A 23,067-nucleotide genomic window follows, 5' to 3' on the forward strand; every position below is an offset into this window, starting at 1 on the left:
GCCCCCACTCATGGCCAGGTTCCGTCACCACCATTGTCAGATTGTTTGGTCACTCCTTCTCATGGCCATGAGATCATTGGCTGGTTCCAGGTTCCATCACCACCATAATGAGATCTTTGGGTGGTCACTTCCCATGGCCATTAAATCATTGGATGGTCCCCACTCATGGCCATTAGGTCATTGGATGGTCCCCATTCACCCTCATGTTCTATCACAACCATCATGAGATCTTGGGTGGCCACTGCTAATGGCCATGAAATCATCAGGTGGTCTCTTTTCATTGCCATTGCATGGTTGGGTGGTCCCCACTCATGGCCATTAGGTCATTGGATAGGTCCCAACCCATGACCAGATTCCATCACGAGATCTTTGGGGGGTCCCTAATCATGGTCATGGCATGGTTGGGTGGTCATGGCCATTAGGTCATTGGATGATTCCCACTCATGGTCATGATCCATTACCACCACCATGAGATCACTGAGTGGCCCCCACTCACAGCCATGAAATCATTGGGTGGTCCCTACTCATGGCCATGGCATGGTTGGATGGTCTCCACTCATGGCCATTAGGTCATGGAGTGGTCACTTCTCATGGCCATGACGTAGCTGAGTAGTCCCTGTCATGGCCATTTTCTGATTAGGTGGTCGCCACTCATCATCATGTTTCATCGCCACCATCATGAGATCTTTGGGTGTTCCCCACTGATGGCCAGGTTCCATCACCACCATCATGAGATCTTAGGGTGATCCCTTCTCCCATCCATGACACGATTGGGTCCCTTCTCCTCTTCCACCTCGGTGTCTCCATGGGTGTCCCTGTGTCCCCCCTGTCCGCACCGCAGGCGAGTTCATCCGGGCGCTCTACGAGTCAGAGGAGAACTGCGAGGTAGACCCCATGAAGTGCTCGGCCTCCACCCTGGCCGACCACCAGGCCAACCTGCGCATGTGCTGTGAGCTGGCACTCTGCAAGGTGGTCAACTCCCACTGGTGAGTGCGGGGACATGGTGGGGACATCTCAGGGTCTGTGTGACACTGTGTGACACTGTGTGATGCTGTGTCCCGCTGGCAGCGTGTTCCCACGAGAGCTGAAGGAGGTGTTTGCCTCATGGCGGCTGCGCTGCGCCGAGCGCGGGCGTGAGGACATCGCCGACCGCCTGATCAGCGCCTCGCTCTTCCTGCGCTTCCTGTGCCCTGCCGTGATGTCCCCAAGCCTCTTCGGCCTGATGCAGGAGTACCCTGACGAGCAGACGGCCAGGACGCTGACCCTTATCGCCAAGGTCATCCAGAACTTGGCCAACTTCACCAAGTGAGGGCGGCGATGGCGGGAGGGGATCGGGTGGGGTTCATGGAGGAGTCAGTGCAGATGGATGGGGAGAATGTGGATGGATGGATGATGGATGATGGATGGATGATGATGGGTGGATGATGATGGATGGATGGATGGGTGTTGATGGATAGATGATTATGGATGAGTTGACGGATGATGGATGGGAAGTGGATGAATTGAGGGACAGGATGAATAGATGGATGGAGAGAAGATGGATGGACACATTGAGGGACAGGAGACGGATGATGATGATAGATGGATGCATGGATGCACAGGATGATGACAGTGATGATGATGATGACGATGGATGAGTTGATAGGTGGGAAATGGATAAGTAGAGGGACTGGATCTATGGAGGCGTGATGATGGATAGACTGAAGGTGAATGGAAGATGGATGAGTTGATGGACAGAAATGGATGATAATGGATGGATGACAGTAGACAATGGATGATTATGATGGTTAATGGATGTTGATGGATGCCAGATGATGATCGATAATGATAGATGGATGTGGAGAAAATGGATGAGTGGGTTGATGGGCAGGAGATGGATGATGATGGATGGGTGCACAGGAGAGGGATGATGGATGATGACAATGGATGAATAATGGTGGATGACACATGACAGTGGATGATGATGATGGTGGGTGATGGATGATGGATGACAGATGATGGTGGATGGTAGATGCATGACAGATGATGATGATGGATGGTGATGGATGACAAGATGATGGTGGATGATGCTTGATGACGATGACGACGACAAATGACGATGATGATGACCATGGATGAAAATGGATGGCAACAAATAATGATGGACGATGGACAACCCCCGTCCCCACCCTTCCCCACCCCTCACCTGCCGCCTCCCACCCCAACCCTCTTACTGGGGACAACCCTCACCTGCTGGGGATGTTCCCACCCACCTGCCAGGGGCCATTCCCACCCACCTGCCAGCTCCACCCTCACCTGCCGGGGGTGTTCCCTCCCAATTGCCAGCTCTGCCCTTACCTGCTGAGGGTGTTCCTGCCCATGTGCCAACCTCCAGGCCCACCTGCCAGCCCCACCCTCACCTGCCAGGGGTGTTCTCACCCACCTGCCAGCCCCACCCTCACCTGCCAGGGGTGTGTTCCTGCCCATGTGCCAGCGCCACCTGCACCTGTTAGGGCCCACCTGCTGTCCCCATCCTCACCTGCAAGGGACATTCCTGCCCACCTCCCGGGGATGTTCCTGCCCACCTGCGGGCCCTGCCCTCACCTGGGCGCGCCTGGCACAGGTTTGGGAGCAAGGAGGAGTACATGGCGTTCATGAATGAGTTCCTGGAGCTGGAGTGGGCCAGCATGCAGCAGTTCCTGTACGAGATCTCCAACTTGGACACGCTGACCAACAGCACCAGCTTCGAGGGCTACATTGACCTGGGCCGCGAGCTGTCCACACTGCACGCTCTACTCTGGGAGGTCATGAGCCAGCTCAGCAAGGTACCACACCTGGGGCACGCCTGGGGGACCTGCCACAGCCTCACCTGTGTGGCCACAGCCTTCACCTGTGCAACCACAGCCTCACCTGTGTGATCACAGCCTCACCTGTGTGGCTATGGTATCACCTGTGCACCTGGAGCCTCACCTGGAGGTGCTCATGGAGAGTGTGACCCTCTCCAACCTCCACAGGTGTCCCCCCATGGGAGAGTCCTGAGGTTGCTGCAGGTGAGGCCCCAGGGGTCCCACCTGTCCAGGTGAGCTCCTCAGATGTGCCCAGGTGCACTCAGGTGCTCTCAGGTGTGCTCAGATGTCCCTTCAGGAGGTGCTGCTGAAGCTGGGCCTCACTGGGAGATCAATGGCATTCTCCTAGATGAGGACCCAGGTGCACCCAGGTGTGCCCAGGTGTGCTCACTTGTCCTCCCAGGAGGTGCTGCTGAAGCTGGGCCCTGTCACAGTCAATGGGAGATACATGGGGATCCCTTAGATTAGATCCCAGGTGCACTCAGGTGTGCCCAGGTACTCCCAGGTGCACTCAGGTGCACTCACCTGTCCCCTTTAGGAGGTGATGATGATGCTGTGCATTACTGGGATATTGGGGAGTTCCCCTAGATTAGATCCCAGGTGTTCCCAGGTATACTCAGGTGCGCTCACCTGTCCCCACAGGAGGCACTGCTGAAGCTGGGCCCGCTGCCACGACTGCTGACCGACATCAGCGTGGCGCTGCGGAACCCTCACCTGCAGCGGCAGCCCAGCCAGGGCGAGCGCCTGCCCCCCAAGGGGCTGGTCCTGCGCGGGCCCTCGACCGACCTGCAGCCCTACCTCGTGCGCGACCTCAACAGGTGAGCGCACCTGCCCCGCCCCTGCGCCAGGGGGCACACCTGTCACCCTCTGTGTCACCTGTCCTGTGCAGCTGTGTGGCTCAGGTGTATCCCTGGGGTGGTCCCACCCACCTGTAACCCCCCTGTCATGTACCCAGGTGTCCTTGTCCCACCTGGTCTCACCTGGGTGGCACCACCCACCTGTGACACCCTGTGTCCCCATGGTGACCCCCCCCCTCAAATACCTGTGGGACCTTCATGTCCCACCTGGGACCCCCAATGCCACCTGATGTTCCCAGGTCTCACCTGGGGGTGTCACCTGTCCCATTCCAGTGCCTCCACCTGTCTCAGGTGTCCCCAGGTCAACCTGGGGGTGTCATATGTCCCCTCCATATTCCCTTGATATCCCTTGTCTCACTGGGGGTCTCACCTGGGGTCTCACCTTTCTGTGTCCCCGCAGCTCTGTGGATCTCCAGTCCTACATGGTGCGGGGGCTCAACAGGTGAGGGGCGGGGTTGGGGTTGGGGTTTGGGGTTTGCATAGGGATGGTGATGGGATTGGGACAGGATCAGGATCAGGATCAGGATCAAGATTTGGGTTCAGGGCAGGGATGGGATTGGGATGGGACCAAGTTTGGAATTTGGGATGGGGGTTTGGTATTGGATTTAGGATCAGGATTAAGGATTGGGATTGGGATCAGGGTGGAGATTGGGATCTGGATCCAGACCTGGACCAGGATCGTGATGGGGATTGGGATTGGGGTGGGGATGGAGCTGGGATCAGGATCAGGACGGGGATGGGATGAGGATCGAGATGCTGACAGGAGGGGGATGGGAATGTTTGGCATGGGGACAGGGATGTTTGGGATGGGGACAGGGATGTTTGGGATGGATGGGACAGTGACAGCAGCAGGACGATGATTCCAGAGATGGATCTGGGGCCGTGTCCAACCGCCCTCATCCCGTCTGTGCTCCCCATCCCATCCCATCCCCGCCCTGTGTTCCCAATTCCATGGCCCCTCCACCCCTCACCCTCTCCCCATCCCACATTCCCATCCCAATCTCCCATCCCCATCCCGTGTCTCTCCTCCCTGCCCACCACGCACCCCCCGTCCCATATCCCAATCCCGTGTGCCCCCATCCCGTATCCCCCTCCCCACCTCATATCCCTACTCCATATCCCCTCCCCACTCCATTTTCCCCATCCCACATTCTTCACCCCACATCCCGCCCCCCATCCTGCCCCGCATCCCTGTACCCCACATCCCTCTCCATCCCACCCCGCGCCCCCATTCCCATGACCCCATATCCCCCGTACCCCACGTCCCTGTACCCCGTACCCCACATCCCTCCCCTATTACATCCCCTACCCCACATTCCACCCCACATCCTGTCCCCCATCCTTCTACACCATAATTCTACATCCCCCCATCCCACCCTGTACCCTACATCCCGCCCCATATCCCACCCTACATCTCCCATACCCCACATCCCTGTACCCCACATCCCTCTCCACATCCCCATAACCCCCATACCCCACATCCCCCGTACCCCATATTCCCCTACCTCCCCATCCCCACTCCCCCCATCCTGCCCCGCAGCTCCATGGACGTGCCGCGCCTGCCGTCCCCGCCGCAGGAGAAGGGTCCTCCGGAGGTGCTGGTGCTCAGCCGCCCGCCGCTCGCCCGCTCCTCGCCCGCCTACTGCACCAGCAGCTCCGACCTCACCGAGCCCGAGGGCGGCCGCGGCGGCGCGCTGGGCGTGGGCAAGAGCGTCTCCATGCTGGACCTGCAGGACGGACGCGTGGACAGCATCCCCAGCCTGCCCGCCGAGCTGCTGGCCGGGGCTCCGGCCCCGGGGGGCGCCGGCCAGGGGGGGCTGCGGCCCGGCCGCCTCTCGCAGGGCAGCGCCTCCAGCCTGGCCCCGCCGCGCCTGGGGGTGCCCGAACCGGGGGGACCCCAACTGAGGGTGCCGCTGTCCTTCCAGAACCCCCTGTTCCACCTGGCCGCCGACGGGCCCTTGCGCGGCCCCGACGGCGGCGGCGGAGGAGGAGGAGGAGGGGGCGGCGGGAGGGGCGAGGGTGGCGGAGGAGACGGGGGGCACTTCGGGGGGGTCCCCCCGCCGCCCCTGCACGGCTACAGCAAGAGCGAGGAGCTGGCGACCCCTCCCCAAAAACACATCACGCACAGCCACAGCTACAGCGACGAGTTCGGGCGGCCTGGCGGCGACTTCGGCCGCAGGCAGCTGTCGCTCCAGGACACGCTGGCTCCTCCGCAGATCACCATCGGAGCCCCCCCGCCGCCCACCCCGCGGGGCTCGCGGGCGGGGAAGGGCGGCGGGGGTCCCTCAGCGCTGGGGGTCCCGCAGAAGGCGCGGCCGGCCAGCGGGAACCTGCTGGCGTCCCCCGAGCCCGCCTACGGCCCTCCCCGCTCCCGCCAGCCCTCCCTGGCCAAGGAGGCCTCGGTGGCCGGCATGAAACCGCCCGTCACCAAGCAGGTGACAGCGGGGGACAGCGGGGATGGAGAGAGGGACTGGGGACACTGGGGATGTGGGGGGATATGGGGACACTGGGGACATATAGGGATTGGGGGTGATATGAAGATGTGAGGGACATTGGGAACATTGGAGACACTGGGGGACACTGTGGACGTGAGGGGATATGGGGACACTGGAGGTTGTGGGGGACATGGGGGATTATGGTGGGATATAAGGACATTGGGGACATGGGGATGTGGGGGGACCCGAAGACATAGGGGACATTGGAGGTTGTAGGGGACATTGGGGACATCGGGTGTGGGGATATGAGGACATTGGGGTCATTGGGGGATATGAAGAAACTGGGGACATTGGGTATTGTGGGGGACATTGGGGACATGAGGGATATGGGGACATGGGGATATTGGGGGTTGTGGGGGACATTGGAGACATGGGATATGGGAACATGGGGGGATATGGGGACGTGGGGATGTGTGGGGTGTTGGGGCACTGGCAGACACAGGGAGACATGGCGGACATTGGGGAATGTGGGGGACACAGAGGGACATGAGGGGATGTGGGAGAATGTGGGGGCTTGGGGATGTGAGGGGTGTTGAGGGTATGGGGACACTGGGGACATGGGGGGACGTGGTGGTGGAGGGGAAACCAAACTCATCTTGTGTCCATCTCTGTCTCCCCATGTCCCCTGTGTCCCACACTCCCATGTCTGTGTGTGTGCCCGGTGTCCCCAATGTCCCCCTTTATCCCCCCGTGTTCTCCCATGTCCCCCACATCCCCCTGATGTCCCCATGTCCCCCCGATGTCCCTGATGTCGTGCTGTGTCCCCACATCCCCCATGTCCCCATATCCCCATGTCCCACAATGTCCCCATGACCCCTCATGTCCCTGTGTCCCATCACGTCCCCATGTCCTCATCTCACGCCACATCCCCCTTTACCCCCACACCCCCATGTCCCCGCACTGGCCCTGCTCTCTTCATGTCCCTGCACTGTCCGCGTGTTCCCACAATGTCCCCCTATCCCCGCTCTGTTCCTGCTCTGTCCCCGCTCTGTCCCCGTGTCCCTGCTCTGTCCCCGCGCTGCCCCTGTGTCCCCGCGCTGTCCCCGTGTGCCCACACTGTCCCCTGGGTGTCCCCTGGGTATCCCTGTATCCCCACAATGTCCCCTTGCTGTCCCTATGTCTCTGCACTGTCCCCTCTCTGTCCCTACATCCCACTTTTCCCCCACAATCCTCCATCTCGCTATGTCCCCACACTGTCCCGTCGCTGTCCCCTCACCGTCCCCATGCCCCTTCTCTGTCCCCGTCTTCCCACACTGTCCCCGTGTCCCCACTCTGTTCCCTGGGTGTCCCCGTACCCCCACAATGTCACATGGCTGTCCCTGTGTCCCTGTATCTCCACTCTGTCCCCACACTGTCCCCTCACTGTCCCCATGTCCCCACTCTGTCCCCATGCCCCCTCGGTGTCCCCGTGTACCCACAATGTCGTGTCGCTACTCTGTCCCCATGTCCCCTCCCTGTCCCTGTATCTCCACTCTGTCCCGTTGCTGTCTGTGATGTCCCCCGTGATGTCCCCGCCCTATCCCCTCTCTGTCCCTGTGCCTCTCTGTCCCTGTGTCCCCTGTGTGTCCCCGGTGTGTCCCTGCCTATGTCGTGTGTTTCTCATGTCCCCTCTCTGTCCCTGTGTCCCCACGATGTTGTGTCCCTGCACTGTCCCCTCGCTGTCCCCATGTCCTCTGTGTGTCCCGTGTGTCCCCTCTCTGTCCCTGTGTCCCCTCCTCTCTCCCCGTGTCCCCGCAGGCGTCGCAGACGCCGTCCACGCTGAACCCGGTGCTGCCGGCGTCGGAGCGCACGGTGGCCTGGGTGTCCAACATGCCGCACCTGTCGGCCGACATCGAGAGTGCGCACATCGAGCGCGAGGAGTACAAGCTCAAGGAGTACTCGAAATCCATGGATGAGAGCCGGCTGGACCGGGTAGGGGACAGGTGTGCCCAGGTGTGACTGTACAGGTGTGAGTGGTACAGGTGTGCCCAGGTGTGCTCAGGTGTGCCCAGGTGTGCATGTACAGGTTTGCCCAGGTGTGAGGGGTACAAGCTCAAGGAGTACTCCAAATCCATGGTTGAGAGCCGGCTGGACCGGGTAGGGGACAGGTGTGCCCACATGTGCCTGATGCAGGTGGGACTGATACAGGTGTGTCCAGGTGTGACTGATACAGGCATGCATGTACACACGTGCTCAGGTGTGCCCAGGTGTGAGTGATACAGGCGTGCCCATGTGTGCCTAGGCGTGCCCAGGTGTGCCCAGGTGCACTGCAGTCTCCCTTTGGCAGGTGAATGAGTACACGGAGGAGATCTAGGTGTGCCCAGGTGTCACAGGTGTGCCCATAGCAGGGGTTGAGGGGGGGTTAGCAGGTCCCAGGTGTTACAGGTGTTACAGGTGTGCCCAGGTATGCCCAGGTGCACTGCGGTGTCCCTTTGGCAGATGAAGGCGCATGAGGAGGAGCTCCAGGTGTCACAGGTGTAACAGGTGTGCCCATAGCGGGGTTTTAGCGGGTCCCAGGGTGCGCAGGTGTGCCCAGGTGCACTGCAGTGTCCCTTTGGCAGGTGAAGGAGCATGAGGAGGAGAGCCACTCACTGAAGGAGCGGCTGCACAGGGACAGGGGAATGTCAGGTGTCCCAGGTGTCACAGGTGTGCCTGTAACTGGGTTGTAGCTGTTCTCAGGTGTCCCCAGGTGTGCCCAGGTGTGCCCGGGTGCAGTGCAGTGTCCCTTTGGCAGGTGAAGGAGTACGAGGAGATCCAGATGAGCCCAGGTGTCACAGGTGTGCCCATAGGGGGGTTTTAGCAGGTCCCAGGTGTCACAGGTGTGCCCATAGCTATGTGCAGGTGTGCCCAGGTGTTCCTGGGTGTGCTGCAGTGTCCCTTTGGCAGGTGAAGGAGTATGAGGAGGAGATCCAGGTGTGCCCAGGTGTGCCCATAGCAGGATTTTAGCGGGTCCCAGGTGTGCCCGGGTGTGTCCAGGTGCCCTGCAGTGTCCCTTTGGCAGGTGAAGGAGTACGAGGAGGAGATCCACTCACTGAAGGAGCGGCTGCACATGTCCAACCGCAAGCTGGAGGAGTACGAGCGGCGCCTGGTGACGCAGGAGGAGCAGACGAGCCGCATCCTCCTGCAGTACCAACAGCGCCTGGAGCTCAGCGAGAAACGGCTCCGGCAGCAGCAGCAGGAGAAGGACTCCCAGATCAAGAGCATCATCGGCAGGTGAGGGACACACGGGGACAGCGGGGACATCACTGGGGACATGGGGACACAGGGACAGACAGGGACGTTGGGGAGGTGGGGACACATGGGAACATGGGGACACATGGGGACATGGGGACACACAGTGACATTGGCGACACACTGGGACATGGGGACACATAGGGGACATCAGGGGTGTGGGGGTACAGGGACACACAGGGACCCCCAGATCAAGAACATCGGCGGGTGAGGGACACATGGAGACACTGGGGACACGGGGACATGGGGACACATGGGGATATGGGAACATGGGGATACACAGGGACAGGGGCACTAGGGGACTCCCAGGTCAGAAGCATCATCGGCAGGTGAGGGAGACGTGGGGACACTGGGGACATTGGGCACATGGGGACACACAGGGATATTGGGGGTGCATGGGGGACCTTGGGGATACAGGGACATGGGGACAGTCAGGGACACTGGGGACACACAGGGGTGTAGGGGTACAGGGACACACAGGGACACACAGGGACCCCCAGATCAAGAACATCGGCGAGTGAGGGACACATGGAGACACTGGGGACACGGGGACATGGGGACACATGGGGATATGGGAACATGGGGATACACAGGGACAGGGGCACTAGGGGACTCCCAGGTCAGGAGCATCATTGGCAGGTGAGGGACACATGGGGACACTGGGGACACAGGGACAGCCAGAGGACATTGGGGACAGACAGGGACATGGGGGTACAGGGACACATGGGATTATGGGGACATGGAGACACTGCAGGGCCAGGGGCACACGGGGACTGCCAGGTCAGGAGCATTGGCAGGTGAGGGACACACGGGGACACATGGGGACACATGGGGACATGAGGACAGCCAAGGACATGGACACCCAGGGACTCCCAGATCAGGAGCATTATTAGCAGGTGAGGGACACATGGGGACAGCAGGGGCACAGAGGGGACAGTGGGGACACACAAGGATATGGAGATACAGGGACACACAGGGAGGCACAGGGACACACGGGGTCTCCCAGATCAAGAACATCAGCAGCAGGTGAGGGACACATGAGGACATTGGGGCCACATGGGGATATGGGGACATGGGGACACTGCAGGGCCAGGGGCACAGGGGGACTCCCAGGTCAAGAGCATTGGCAGGTGAGGGACACATGGGAACATGGGGGACTCACAGGGAACAGTGGAGACAGTCAGGGATATGGGGACAGCCAGGGGACATCATGGGTATGAGGGTACAGGGACACACAGGGACACTAGGGGACTCCCAGATCAGGAGCATCATTGGCAGGTGAGGGACACATGGGGACACTGGGGACATTGGGGACACAAGGACAGCCAGGGGACACTGGGGACAGACAGGGACATGGGGGTACAGGGACACACGGGATTATGGGGACATGGGGACACTGCAGGGCCAGGGGCACACGGGGACTGCCAGGTCAGGAGCATTGGCAGGTGAGGGACACACGGGGACAGCAGAGATACAGGGACACTGGGGACATAGAGACACACAGGGACACACAGGGAAATGGGGACAGTGGAAACAGCTAGGGGACATTGGGGACGTCAGGGACATGGGGGGACACACAGAATGGTACGAGGGACACAGAGACTTCAGGGACACAGGGAAATCAGGGAACACAGAATGACACGAGGGACAGAGGGACACTTGGGACACAGGGGACACAGAAGGATGTGGTGGTGACACAGGCACATGGGTGACACAGGGGTGACAGGGGCCATGGGGACACGGCATGGTCCACGTGTTCCCACATGTGTCCCCACATTTCTGGGGGTGTCCCTGCGTGTCCCCACGGCCTTGGGTGTCCCCAGGGTGTCCTCATGTCCCTGGATGTCCCTGGGCTGGTATCAGAGGTGTCCCCATGTCCTTCACATGTCCTGAGGGGTGTTCCCAGAGTTGTCCCCATGGCTTTGGGTGTCCCTGAGGCTGTCCCCGGGGATGTTCCCACATCCTTGAGCTGTTCCTGGGTGTCCCCAAGGTGTCCCTGGGGTGTCCCCATGTACCCAGGGCTGTTCCTGGCAGTGTCCCCACAACCAAAGGGGTGTCCCCACGACCCAGGGGATGTCCCTGGGTGTCCCCAAGGTGTCTCTAGGTGTGTCCCCCTGATCCGAGGCTGTCCCTGGGTGCCCCCTCGGTGCCCCTCGGTGTGTCCCAGTGACCTTGGGATTGTTCCCATGTCCCCAGGGCTGTCCCTGGAGATGTTCCCATGTCTTTGATCTGTCCCTGGGTGTCCCCAAGGTGTCCCTGGGGTTGTCCCCATGACCCTGGGCATATCCCACTGACCTTGGAGTTGTCTCCAGTGTCCCCAGGGCTGTCCCTGGAGATGTTCCCATGTCCTTGATCTGTCCCTGGGTGGCCCCAAGGTGTCCCTGGGGTTGTTCCCATGTCCCCGGGGATGTCCCTGGTGGTGTCCTCACGACCCGGGGGGTGTCCCTGGGTGTCCCCGGGGATGTCCCCGGGGGGGTGGCAGCATGACCCCGGTGAAGCCTGGCCCCGCAGGCTGATGCTGGTGGAGCAGGAGCTGCGCAGGGATCACTTGGGCGCCCACGACCCATCCGAGGGCCGGCGGCGGCTGCTCGACGCTCAGGTGGAAATTACAATGTCATTGCTCTGCTCAGTGTGACATCGGCCATCCCACGCCGCGCTGGGGGCGGGGGGAGGGCGGGGGTAGGGAGGGGGGCGGCCCTGGGGAGGGGCTTGAGGGGGGGGGGGGTTGGAGTAATTTGGGGGGGTTATTTGGGGTCCGTGGGGTGTATTTTGGGGTTTTGGGTGTCCCCGGGGGGGTACTTGGGGGGTTATTAGGGTTTGGAGGGGTTGGGGGTGCTAGGAGCACGGGAGGGGATTTGGGGTATTTTGGGGGGTTCTTAGGGATCGGGGGGGGAGGGGCGGAATTGGAAGTTTTGGGTGTCCCTGGGGAGGTATTTGGGTATTTTGGAGTGTTATTTGGGGTTCTGTGTGGGGATTTGGGGGTTTTGGGGGGGGTTATGGGTGTCCCTGGGTGTGTATTTGGGGGAGCTTGGGGGGTTTATTGGGTGTTTGGGGGGATTTTTGGGGTGTCCCTGTGGGGTATTTGGGGCTTTGGGGGGTTATGGGGGCTGCCAGAGGAAGGAGGTGGTGGAATTTTGGGGGGTTATTTGGGGTATGTTGGGGATATTTGGGGCTTTTTGGGGGGTTATTTGGGATCCGTGGGGGGATTTGGGGTGGTTTGGTGTCCTTGGCTGTGGATTTGGGGGAATTTGGGGGGTTGGGGGGTGCTCCTGGGGGAATTTGGGGTATTTTGGGGGGTTATTTGGGGTCTGTGGCGGATATTTGGGTATTTGGGGAGGGGGTTCGAGTGTCCCTGTGGGGTATTTGGGGGTTTGGGGTGCTCCTAGAGGGAGATTTTGGGGAATTTCAGGGGTTATTTGGGGTCTGTGGGGGGTATTTGTGGGTTTTGGGGATTTCGGGGGGGGATATGGTGTCTGGGGGGAGAGGATTTGGGGGGTTATTTGGGGTCCGGGCGGGGTATTTGGGTATTTTGGGGGGGTTATTTGGGGTCTGTGGGGGGCATTTGGGGGGGGGGGGGGTTGGGGGGGTCTCTGGGTGTTCTCGGGGGAGATTTGAGGATTTTGGGGGTTTACGGTGAGTTCTGGGGTGGTTTTTTGGAGTTTATTTGGGGTCATGGGGGGCTTTGGGGATTTCGGGGTCTTGGGGTCTCTCTGGGGGGGAGGGGGGTTGGGGACCCCCGGGGGAGGCTCCTGTCACCTCTGGGGGCCGTGAGAGGACAAGGGGGGATCCCTGGGGGGGGGGGGCTGGGGATGCCTGGGGGGGACATGGTGGCACTTGGGGGGGGCGCAGGAGGACAGGACCACCCCCGGGAGGACAAAGGGACCCCTGGAGGGGGGGACAGGGACCCCTGGAGGGGTCAGGCCCACCCCCAGGGAGACAAAGACCCTCCCAGAGGGGACAGGAACCCCCCAAATGGGGACAAGGACCCTCCCAGAGGGGACAAGGCCACCCCTTGGGGGACAAAGTGACCCCCAGAGGGGACAGAGACCCCCTCAGAGGGGATCTGGTGACCCCCAGGGGGATGTGAAGGGGACAGGGCCACCCCCAGTGAGGACAGGGCCACCCCGGGGGGACAAAGTGACCCCCCAGAAGGACAGGGTAACCCATGAGGGGGCAAAGTGCCCCCTGGAAGGGGCAGGGCCACTCCTGGAGGGACAGGGCCACCCCCACCTGGGACAAAGCCACCCCTGAGGGGACAAAGTGACCCCAAGAGGGCGCAGGGCCACCCCTGGGGTGACACCAGAGGGACATTTCAGGGCGGAAGTGACACCGCCCCACTCCCCCACCGCAGAAACAGCGCCACCCCCGTGTCCCCAAGGCCACTGCGCTGTCCCCAAGGCCACCCCCCGTGTCCCGCCCCCAGCGACGGGGCCGTTCCCGCGCCCCCTCCTCGGGTCGGGGTCCCCCCAGTGCCACCCCGGTGCCTCCTCTGGGCCACCCGCGTGGCTCGGTGGCCGCGGTGGCCCTGATGTCCCCTCCCCGTGTCTCTCTTGTCACAGCTGTCCGTCAGGTAGCGCGGCCCGGCCCCGCCAGTGGCACCGGACCCTCGGCCACCGGTGACACCCCAGGTGGGTCCTTGTCCCCTCCCTGTCACCCCCCGGGCCGCACAGGGGGACCCTTGGGGACACAGATCCAGATGACCCCAAGACCCCCTTGTGTCCCCAAGGGACGCTGGGAACCCTTGGGGACACAGATCCAGATGTCCCCAAGTGCTCTGCTGTCCCTGAGGGACACTGGGGACACTTCACTACTATCCCCATGTCCCTGCTGTGTCCCCAAGGGACATTGGGGACCATTGGGGACATGGATCTGGGTGTCCCCAAGACACTTTGATGTCCCCAGGGGACATTGGGAACCACTGGGGACATAGATCTGGAGTGTCCCCATGTCCCTCCCATGTCCCCATGTCCCTCAGGGACACTGGGGACTTCTTGGGGACACAGATCCAGATGTCCCCAAGACCCTTTGGCATCCCCAAGGGACATTGGGAGCCCTTGGGGACATGGATCCAGGTGTCCCCAAGACCCTTTATGTCCCCATGTCCCTCAGGGACATTGGGGACCCTTTGGGAACACAGATCCAGGTGTCCCCAAGACTGTTTTCTGTCCCCAAGGGACACTGGGGACACAGATCTGGGTGTCCCCATGTCCCTCTTGTGTCCCCATGTCCCTTCCCCCTCCCTCGGAACACTGGGGACATGGATCTGTGTGTCCCTGTGTCCTTCCTGTGTCCCTCAGGGACCCTGAGGACTCCTTGGGGACACTGATCCAGCTGTCCCCATGTTCTTCCTGTGTCCCTAGGGGACATCAGGGACCACTGGGGACATGGATCTGGGTGTCCCCAACACCCTCCTGTGTCCCCAAGGGACATTGGGGACCACTGGGGAGAGATCTGGCTGTCCTTGTGTCCCTCCCAAGTCCCCATGTCCCTCCCATGTCCCTCAGGGGCACTGGGGACTCCTTGAGGACACAGATCCTGATGTCCCCAAGACCCTTTTCTGTCCCAAAGGACATGGGGAACCCTTGGGATGACGGATCTGGAGTGCCCCTGTGTCCCTGAGGGACACTGGTGACTTCATGTGGACATGGATCCAGATGTCCCCAAGACCCTTTTCTGTCCCCAAGGGACATTGGGGACCACTGGGGACACAGATCTGGAATGTCCCCATGTCCCTCCTGTGTCCCCATGTCCCTCAGGACCCCTTGGGGACACCACCCCTGGTGTCCCCATGTCCCTCCTATGTCCCCATGTCCCTTGGGGACATGGATCCAGGTGTCCCCCACCTCCCTCCTGCTGTCCCTGTGTCCCTCCTGGTGTCCCCATGTCCCCTGGGGACATGGACTGAGGTGTCCCCATGTCCCTCCTGGTGTCCTCCTGTCCCTCCCGTGTCCCTGTGTCACCTGGGGACACGGATCCAGGTGTCCCCTTGTCCCTTCTGTGCCCCATATCCTGTGTGGACACAGGAGACCCCTTGGAGACACTGTTCCAGGTGTCCCCTTGTCCCTCCTGATGTCCCCATGTCCTTCCTGGTGTCCCCATGTCCCTTGTGGACACTGGGGACCCCCTGGGGACCTCTTGGGGACACCACCCCAGGTGTCCCCATGTCCCCTCAGGTGCCACCACCGGCCCTGTCCCCACCCCCTGGAGGTGCCACCATTGTCCTCACCCCCCCGGGGGGGGAGGTGACCATGGTTTGGGGGGATTTTGGGGGGGTTGTCACCAGCTGTCCCCCAGCGCTGGCGCTGTCACCGTCACCATCCTCGTGTCTTGTGTCTGTCCCCATCTCACGGGGGGGGGGGGGGGGGGAGGTGACACCATGTCCGTGTGCCATGTCCTGTCACCGCGGGAGGGGACAGCGGGGAGGGAGGGGGCAGTGTGGGGGTGGCAACAATTCGGGGGGTTTGGCACAGTTTAGAGGAGGGTGGAGACAATTTTGGGGGGGGGGGGTTGGGGACAATTTTGGGGGAGAATTGCCTCGATTGCACATTGGGGCCATTTTGCCTTCATTTTTTGGGGTTAATTTTACAGTTTTAGGGTGGGGATTAATTGGAGAGGGTCGGGGTGAAGTTTTAGGGGTCAGGGTTACTTTTGGGGGATCAAGGTTAAATTTGGGGGGTCAGGGTTAATTTTAAGGAGTAAGGGTTAATTTGGGGGCAGATCGGGGTTAATTTTAGGGGTTCGGGAGAAATTTTAAGGTTCAGGGTTAATTTTAGGGTTCAGGGTTAATTTTGTGGGTCCGGGTTAGTCCCGGGGGTGGCTCAGAGATGATTTTGGGGGTCAAGGTTAATTTTAAGGAGTAAGGGTTAATTTGGGGGCAGATCTGGGTTAATTTCAGGGGTTCAAGGTTAATTTTATGGGGTCAGGGCTAATTCCAGGGCAGGTCAGGGATGATTTTGGGGTAGCTCAGCATTAATTTTAGGGGTTTGGTGTTAATTTTAGGGCTTCGGCATAACTTTAGGGACTCAGGGTTAATTTCAGGGGGTCAGGATTAATTTCAGAGGGTCAGGGTTAATCGCAGGGTAGCTCAGGGCTGATTTTAGGGGGCGTCAGGGATGATTTTGGGAGGTTCAGGGTTTATTGGGGGGGGTTCAGGGTTAATTTTAGGGGGTCAGGGCTGATTTGGGGGGCTCAGGGCTGATTTTGAGGGGTCAGTGTCAATTTTGGAGTCAGGTCAGGGATAATCTTGGGGGGTTCAGGGTTAATTTTAGGGAATCAGGGTTAATTTTAGGGGTTCGGGGATGATTTTGGGAGGCTCAGGGCTGATTTTTGGGCGCATTCGCGTTGATTTGGGGCCGCCCCAAGGGCCCCGCGCCGGTGCCGCAGGTGAGTGAGCCCCGCGGGGTGGGCGGAGGGGGCGCGGGACGGGAGGGTTCTTCCCCTCCCGGGGACACTTTGGGGACACTTCGGGGACGTTCAGGGAGGCGGGGGCGGGGGGGTGAATGAGCCCCCTCGGTGCCTTGCAGGAGAGGCAGCTTTCCGCCGTGGGTGCAGCAGACCCGGGTGTGATTTGGGGGGCCGGGGGGGTCCCCGGGCGGCCCCCGCCTCCGCCCCCGCCACCCCCGATCACGGCCAACGGCTGCGAGCGGCGCGGCCCCGCTGCTGAGCACTGACCCCGCCCCGGGGGTCGCCGGGACCCCCCCCCAAAAAAACCACCGCACCCGCACCCCCCTTCAGCCCCCAGACCCCCCCAGCCCTGGGGGGAAAGGGGGAAAGGGGAGAGCGGAGGGGGGGGAAACACCCGGAGACCCCCGGGGTGAGGAGGAGGAGGAAGGCGAGAGGAGGCTCGCCCTGGTGGGGGGGGGGGGGGGTCCCAGGAGAGGAATTCGGGGGGACTCGCACGAGGAAAGGTTTTTTGAAGGGGGATCCTCGTGCAAAGGGCTCCTCGTGCGGGGAAAAAGGGGGAGGGGGCGAGGATTTTGGGGACCTCGCGTGAGGATTTGGGGACCCCGTGCGAGGATTTTGGGGTCCCCGTGCAAGAATTTGGGGTCCCCGTGTGAGGGCTCCTCGTGCCGCCGTCTCCTCATGTCACCAAGAGGAACTTGGGGTCCCCGTTCGAGGATTTTGGGGTCCCCGTGCAAGGGCTCCTCGTGCTGCCAAGAGGAATTTGGGGTCCTGGCGCCAGAGCCCTTTGTGTCACCAGCTCCTCGTGCGAGGGCTCCTCGTGACACCCAGAGGAATTTGGGGGGTGGCTCCTTGCGTCACCGGGACCAGCCCCGCCCTCCTGAGACAGTCCCTGGTGCCACCACGTAGTCGTGTCACCGAGAGGAACCGGGGAGGTCCTCGTGTTACCAAGAGCCCCTCGAGTGCCGCCAGCTCCTCGTGTCACCAGGACTTCGTGCAAGAGAAATTCGGAGGGGAGGCGGGGGGGCGGTCCTTGTGCCACCAAGAGCTCCTCGTGTGTCACCGTGTGAAGGGTCCCCGGTGTCCCCGGGATCTCTCTCTGTGTCACACACCACCCTCGGGCACCCACCAGGGACCCCCCCGAGCACCGGGACCCCCCTGCACCAGGACCAGCCCCTCCCTCACACACCGGGACCCTCGCCCATCATCATCATCATCATCATCATCATCATCATGCACCGGGACCCCCGAATTTCGCCATCCTCGTGCACCGGGACCCCCCCTCAGGCATCAGGACCCTCGAGTTTCACCTCCCCCCTCCTCGTGCACCCGCACCACCGGAGAGCCCTCCCCAAATCACCGTCACCGTGCACCGGGACCCCCCTCGAGCATTGACACCCCTCCACATCGTGCACCGGGACCACCAGAGACCCCCTCAAACATCGCCAGGCTCAGGCACCAGGACCCCCCACGAATCACCGGGCACCAGGACCCCCCCCTCGGGCACTGCCCCCGCCTCGTGCACCAGCACCAGGACTGGACCCTCCTCGTGCACCAGGACCCCCCGGTGCATTGATCCCCCCTCACCGGGCACCGGGCTCCCCTCCCGAACACCGGAACTGGGACTGGACTCCCCTTGTGTACTGACCCCCCGAGCACCGGGCCCGGGCCCCTTTTTGTGCCCCCCACCCCCGGGGGTTCGGCCCCTCCCCTTTCACCCCCCGGGAACAGCGCCGGGACTGGGGGGGCCTGAGCGGGACTGGGGGGCACAGGGGTGTCCCCAGCACCGAGGGGTCTCTTGGGGATCGGTCCTGTTCCCCCAACCCCCGTTATCAGCCGGGACCCCCCGTTATCACCAGGGACACCCCCCAATTTACCGGGGCCCCCCACGCACCGGGACCCCCCATTCACTGACCCCCCATTCACTGCCCCCCCTTCACCGAACCCCCCAAAGCGCTGGGACCCCCCCGATCCATGAGCCCCTCCAGTGCGCCAGGACCCCCCACTCACCGCCCCTCCCCCACCCATGCGACCGCCCCCCACTCACCAGGACCCCCCAAATCCATGGGACCCCCTCACTCACCACGCCCCCCCTCGGCATCCCCCGGGCCTTCCCCATTGATTGAACTCCCCGGAACGCCCCCAGCCCCGCCCCCCCCCGGTCTTCCCGAGCCCCCGGCCCGCGTTGGGCCCCGCCGGGGCCGGGCTGGCTCCACCCCCCGGGGCCCCCCCGAGTCCCCCCCGGCCCCGCCGGGACCGCCGGACTCCCCCGGACCCCCCGAGCCCCCCCGGTGGGGCCGGGCTGGCTCCACCCCCCGGGGCCGCCGCTGCGCGGAGCCTTTCAATAAACGCCGATCGGTCTTGTAGCCACGCCCACAGAGGGGCGGGGCCGAGCGGGGCAGCCAATGGGGAGCGGAGGGGCGGAGTGAGGCCGGAGATTGGGAATGTGGGCGTGAGAAAATGGGGCGGGGCCCCGTGTGAGGAGGCCAATGGAGAGAGGAGGGGGCGTGGCCTGGGGGCGGCAGAAACGGGAGCACGGGAAGAGGCGAGGAAGGAATGGGGGCGTGGGAAAGAGGCGGGGCCTGAAAAGAAACTAAAGTGGGCGTGGTCTGAGCGGGTATAAATAGTGCATGGAAAGGGGCGGGGCCTGCAAGCAATTCAGAGTGGGCGGGGCCTGGAGGGCAATGAATGAAGCCGTGGGAAAGGGGCGGGGCCATCAATGGGAGCTTAGGAAGGGGAGACAAAGGGACCCTTTGGAGACATTGTGGGGCTTAGGGACCTCAGGGGTCCCAAATGGTTCTAAATCCTGCTGTATCCCCAGGAATGGCCCCAAATCCTGGATCCTGAGGAACCTTAAATTCCAGATCCCAAACGCTGCTGGACCCCAGGGAATGATCTCAAATGTTCTCCAATCACAGATCCTGAATCCCCAAAAACCCCAGATCCTGCTGGATCTCCCATATCCAATCCTCAAAGATCTCCAGTCCTGGATCCCCAAAGAATCGCAAATCCCAGACCCCAAATCCTGCTGGATCCCTAAAAACAATCCCCAGAAAACAATTCCAAATCAGGGTCCTGGCAGGGCAAATCAAGGCCCTGAGTGGGGTGAATGGGCCCTGAGGGGGTCAGTGTGGTCCTGGCAGGGGAAATGGAGCTCTGGGGGATCAATCTGGGCCCCAAAAGGGTTCCCGAGATCCTGGCGGGGCAAATTCTGCCCTTTGAGGGTCCCTCAGTGTGGCTGTGCTGGGGCAGCTGGAGGAGGTGACCCAGGTGCTGGGGACATTGGTGGCTGCTGTCACCTGGGACGGGGAGGTGACGCCGTGGGGGATGCAGGGACAAGGGTTCCCCAATGCTGCCTGGGGGCAATAAGGGACATCGTGGTGGCCTTGGGGACATTGGGGGAGGGGCACGAGGAGGTGGCACGGAGGCTGAAGGTGGCCCAAGGAGCACTGAAAGGGCAGGGGTAGGGACAGGGTGGGGACACTGGGGTGACTCCCAGCTGAAATGAACAAGCCAGGAGACGGACCAGCTCCCTTTTAAGGCCTTTATTAAGGTCAGCTCTGGGCACGGGGGGCCCGAGGGGTTCCACACACCACCTCTGCTCCTGTGGACAACAGAGGAGGAGGAGTTCAGCTTTGCCCAGCTTGGGCCTCCATCCTCACGAGGGTCCCTGGGAAGACGCCCGTTAGCTCATGGTCTGTGGTTGATGTTTTGGTCTAGTCCTTTTCAAGTCAGGGTGACAGCATTAAGACCATAAAACGGAATGGGAGGACAGTCCCACTTTGTCCTCACTGAGACCTGCTCCTTTTAGTCCTTTAATCATGTACTGGCTCGTTGTTCTAGGCGTTCTTCTCTCTCTGGGTGGTATTAAATGTCTTCTAACTTACTTATAACCCTGGGCGCCATTTTCTTCTCAGTCCCTAACGCCCCCTTTGGGGAGCAGCAGAAGCAATACCGGAAGGAAAAAGGGATGAAGGCACAAGGTAAGTGGCAACCTACAATTAAAACCTTAACCCACTGGGGATAAACAATTAGAGATAATAACAATTAACAAAGAAGAGATCTAAGAACATCAACAGTGGGTAATTAAACATTCAGTAATTAATTGATAGCATTACAACAGTAATTAACTGGGTAGACAGTTTGACGTGATGCCATAAGAACTCCTATTTAGGGATTTATTCCCCACATAAGCACTGCCAGGGCACGGGGACACCCCAAGGGACCTTGTGGGCCTTGAGGACATCCCTGTGTCCTTCACCTGGGGCCACGGGGACCACTCTGATGTCCCTTGTCGCATTTTGGGTCACCGCAACGTGCCCAATGTCCCCACAGTGTCTCCAACAGGACCCAATTTTGTCTCCAGTGTCCCCAACATGACATCGGGGGGAACACTTGGGCCTTGTTGGGGACACTCAGGGGGATACTGGGGACACTCAGGGTGCCACTGGAGACCTTGCGGTGGCCTCATGAGTGGGGCAGTGGGGCCGGGGAGGTGACACCACCCCTTCCTTTTTCCTGCCAGCTGCGCCAAACTCCTGCATGTCCATGACTGTCGCCAGGTTGTGTTTGTCCCCCAGAGTGTCCCCAGAGTGTTCCCGGTGGCCATGGAGTCCCAGGAGGTGACATGATTCCAGCAGGGGGTGAAGGTAGGGGACAGGGGGCCGCAAAGGGGACAGAAGGGCGTGGGAGGGAGGGAGGAGGTGACAGAGGGCTGGAGGGAACCGAGGGTGGTGGGGGAGGACAGCGGAGGAGGGGCAGGAGGGGACTGGGGGAGAATAACAGGGGATGGAAGGAGGGTGGCAGAGTGGACGCGGGGGTGACAAAGGGACAGAGGGGACAGCTGAGCCCTCCATCGAGAGGACAAAAGAGACCCTGGGAAGGCACATGGACCACCCCACGAGGTCCCCACCACCTCCCCTGTTCCCTCCCCAGATGCTGGAGGCGCCTGTGGCTGTGGTGGCCACTCTGGGTGAACTGGTGGCCATCATGGCCGCACTATGAAGGGACATGTGGCCACTCCTGTACCCATAGTCCCTGCATGCAGACCTGTGGAAATTGACCTGGACCTTCCAGGACACCCTGGACCATGGCGTTCTCACCTTACTGCACCAGCGTGGTGTCACACCCCTGGGCCAGGCCCTGGCCACCCTCAGGGCCACCCTGGGGATCACCTGGGCTGATGTGAGAGCCAGGGCCAGAGCCTGGTGGGAGTTCGTGGAGGCGCTTGAGATGAGCTGGTTCGTGCTGGCTGTACAGGCCAGGATGCACTGCCAGCTCTGGAAGACAAGGCCAGGGTCGAGGCCATCACCAAGGCCACTGCCTGGGCCAGGGACCTGTGGAAACCAGATGGAACCACATGGACCCTGGATGGCCCAAAATGGACCCATAATTGACTCAAGATGGACCCAGGATAGACCCAAGATAGACCTGAGATGGAGCCGCATAAACAGGGAACTCCTTAAAACATGGAAACTGGACAGAGCAACGCAGATCCAACCAATATGGTTAACATACGTTCTCCCTTTATTTTGCCTAAAATGGCAGGTTATACACACTTCAGTATAGTTTACAGTTACAAGGGTTTTCTCATTGGTATACAGCATAAGGAAGAATGCAAACAAACATTGTTTATCTCATTCTTAAGGTGGCTAAAGTGTTCACACTGCAAACTATACCTATTAATACCTAGAAACCCACTGTACCATGTGCACACCTGTGGTGGTTTTGCATGAATGTGTAGTTTTTTATCCTAAGGAAGTTCTAGCATGGACTGTGATTGACAGCTTGGCTGACGAATGGGAGTGTTTCTACATCTCTGGAAACACAGTCTTAAATCACAAGTTCCCAAGTGACTTGTCCCTTTCCTTTTCTGGTCAGTAGGAAGGTAACACCACTTTGTGAGTTAGAGTTCGGGCTGGGTCCCCCTGGGCCAGACCTGCTGGGCCTCAGGGGGGCCCTGCCTGTGGGAGAGCAGTCCTGTCCCGGCTCGTCTTTTGGGGAGAGGAGGAGGAGGACTGCAGACCAGCAGTCTGGCCCTGCGCCAGGACCACGGTGGCCATGCTTTGGGCTTTGGTTGCCAGAGCCGCTGGTCCGAAGGAGGAGAGACTTTTTAAGAACTTTTCTCTGGAGCTCCAGGGAGCTGATCCAAGTTTGAGTCACTTTAGATCTGACCAGGGGTGGAGGAGGTTTCATCCATCAGTGTTCCTGAGCATGTGCTCTCTCTCTCTCTCTCTCTCTCTCTCTCTCTCTCTCTCTCTCTCTCTCTCTCTCTCTCTC

At 60.9% G+C, this 23,067-nt stretch overlaps 1 protein-coding gene across 9 annotated transcripts in view; it reads left to right on the top strand.

Moving 5' to 3' along the window:
• The window catches only part of SYNGAP1 (synaptic Ras GTPase activating protein 1), a 39,272-nt gene extending 22,091 nt beyond the window's left edge, over positions 1 to 17,181 (top strand). For 4 of the 9 annotated variants that reach the window (XM_066338041.1, XM_066338040.1, XM_066338048.1 and 1 more), the window contains 11 exons: positions 842 to 986; positions 1,069 to 1,305; positions 2,603 to 2,804; positions 3,468 to 3,643; positions 4,083 to 4,124; positions 5,223 to 6,117; positions 7,915 to 8,088; positions 9,158 to 9,369; positions 11,886 to 11,986; positions 13,947 to 14,015; positions 16,911 to 17,181. In XM_066338041.1, coding sequence (XP_066194138.1) covers positions 842 to 986; positions 1,069 to 1,305; positions 2,603 to 2,804; positions 3,468 to 3,643; positions 4,083 to 4,124; positions 5,223 to 6,117; positions 7,915 to 8,088; positions 9,158 to 9,369; positions 11,886 to 11,986; positions 13,947 to 14,015; positions 16,911 to 17,050 — 2,393 coding nt within the window. In that variant the 3' untranslated portion in view covers positions 17,051 to 17,181. Of the gene's footprint in view, positions 1 to 841; positions 987 to 1,068; positions 1,306 to 2,602; positions 2,805 to 3,467; positions 3,644 to 4,082; positions 4,125 to 5,222; positions 6,118 to 7,914; positions 8,089 to 9,157; positions 9,370 to 11,885; positions 11,987 to 13,946; positions 14,017 to 16,910 lie in introns of those variants that run through there. The other 5 variants (XM_066338042.1, XM_066338044.1, XM_066338045.1 and 2 more) reach the window with 5 other exon arrangements.
• The last annotated feature ends 5,886 nt before the right edge of the window (positions 17,182 to 23,067 follow it).

This window comes from Sylvia atricapilla, chromosome 31 (genome assembly GCF_009819655.1).
Source record: "Sylvia atricapilla isolate bSylAtr1 chromosome 31, bSylAtr1.pri, whole genome shotgun sequence".
Classification (NCBI taxonomy): Eukaryota; Metazoa; Chordata; class Aves; order Passeriformes; family Sylviidae; genus Sylvia; species Sylvia atricapilla.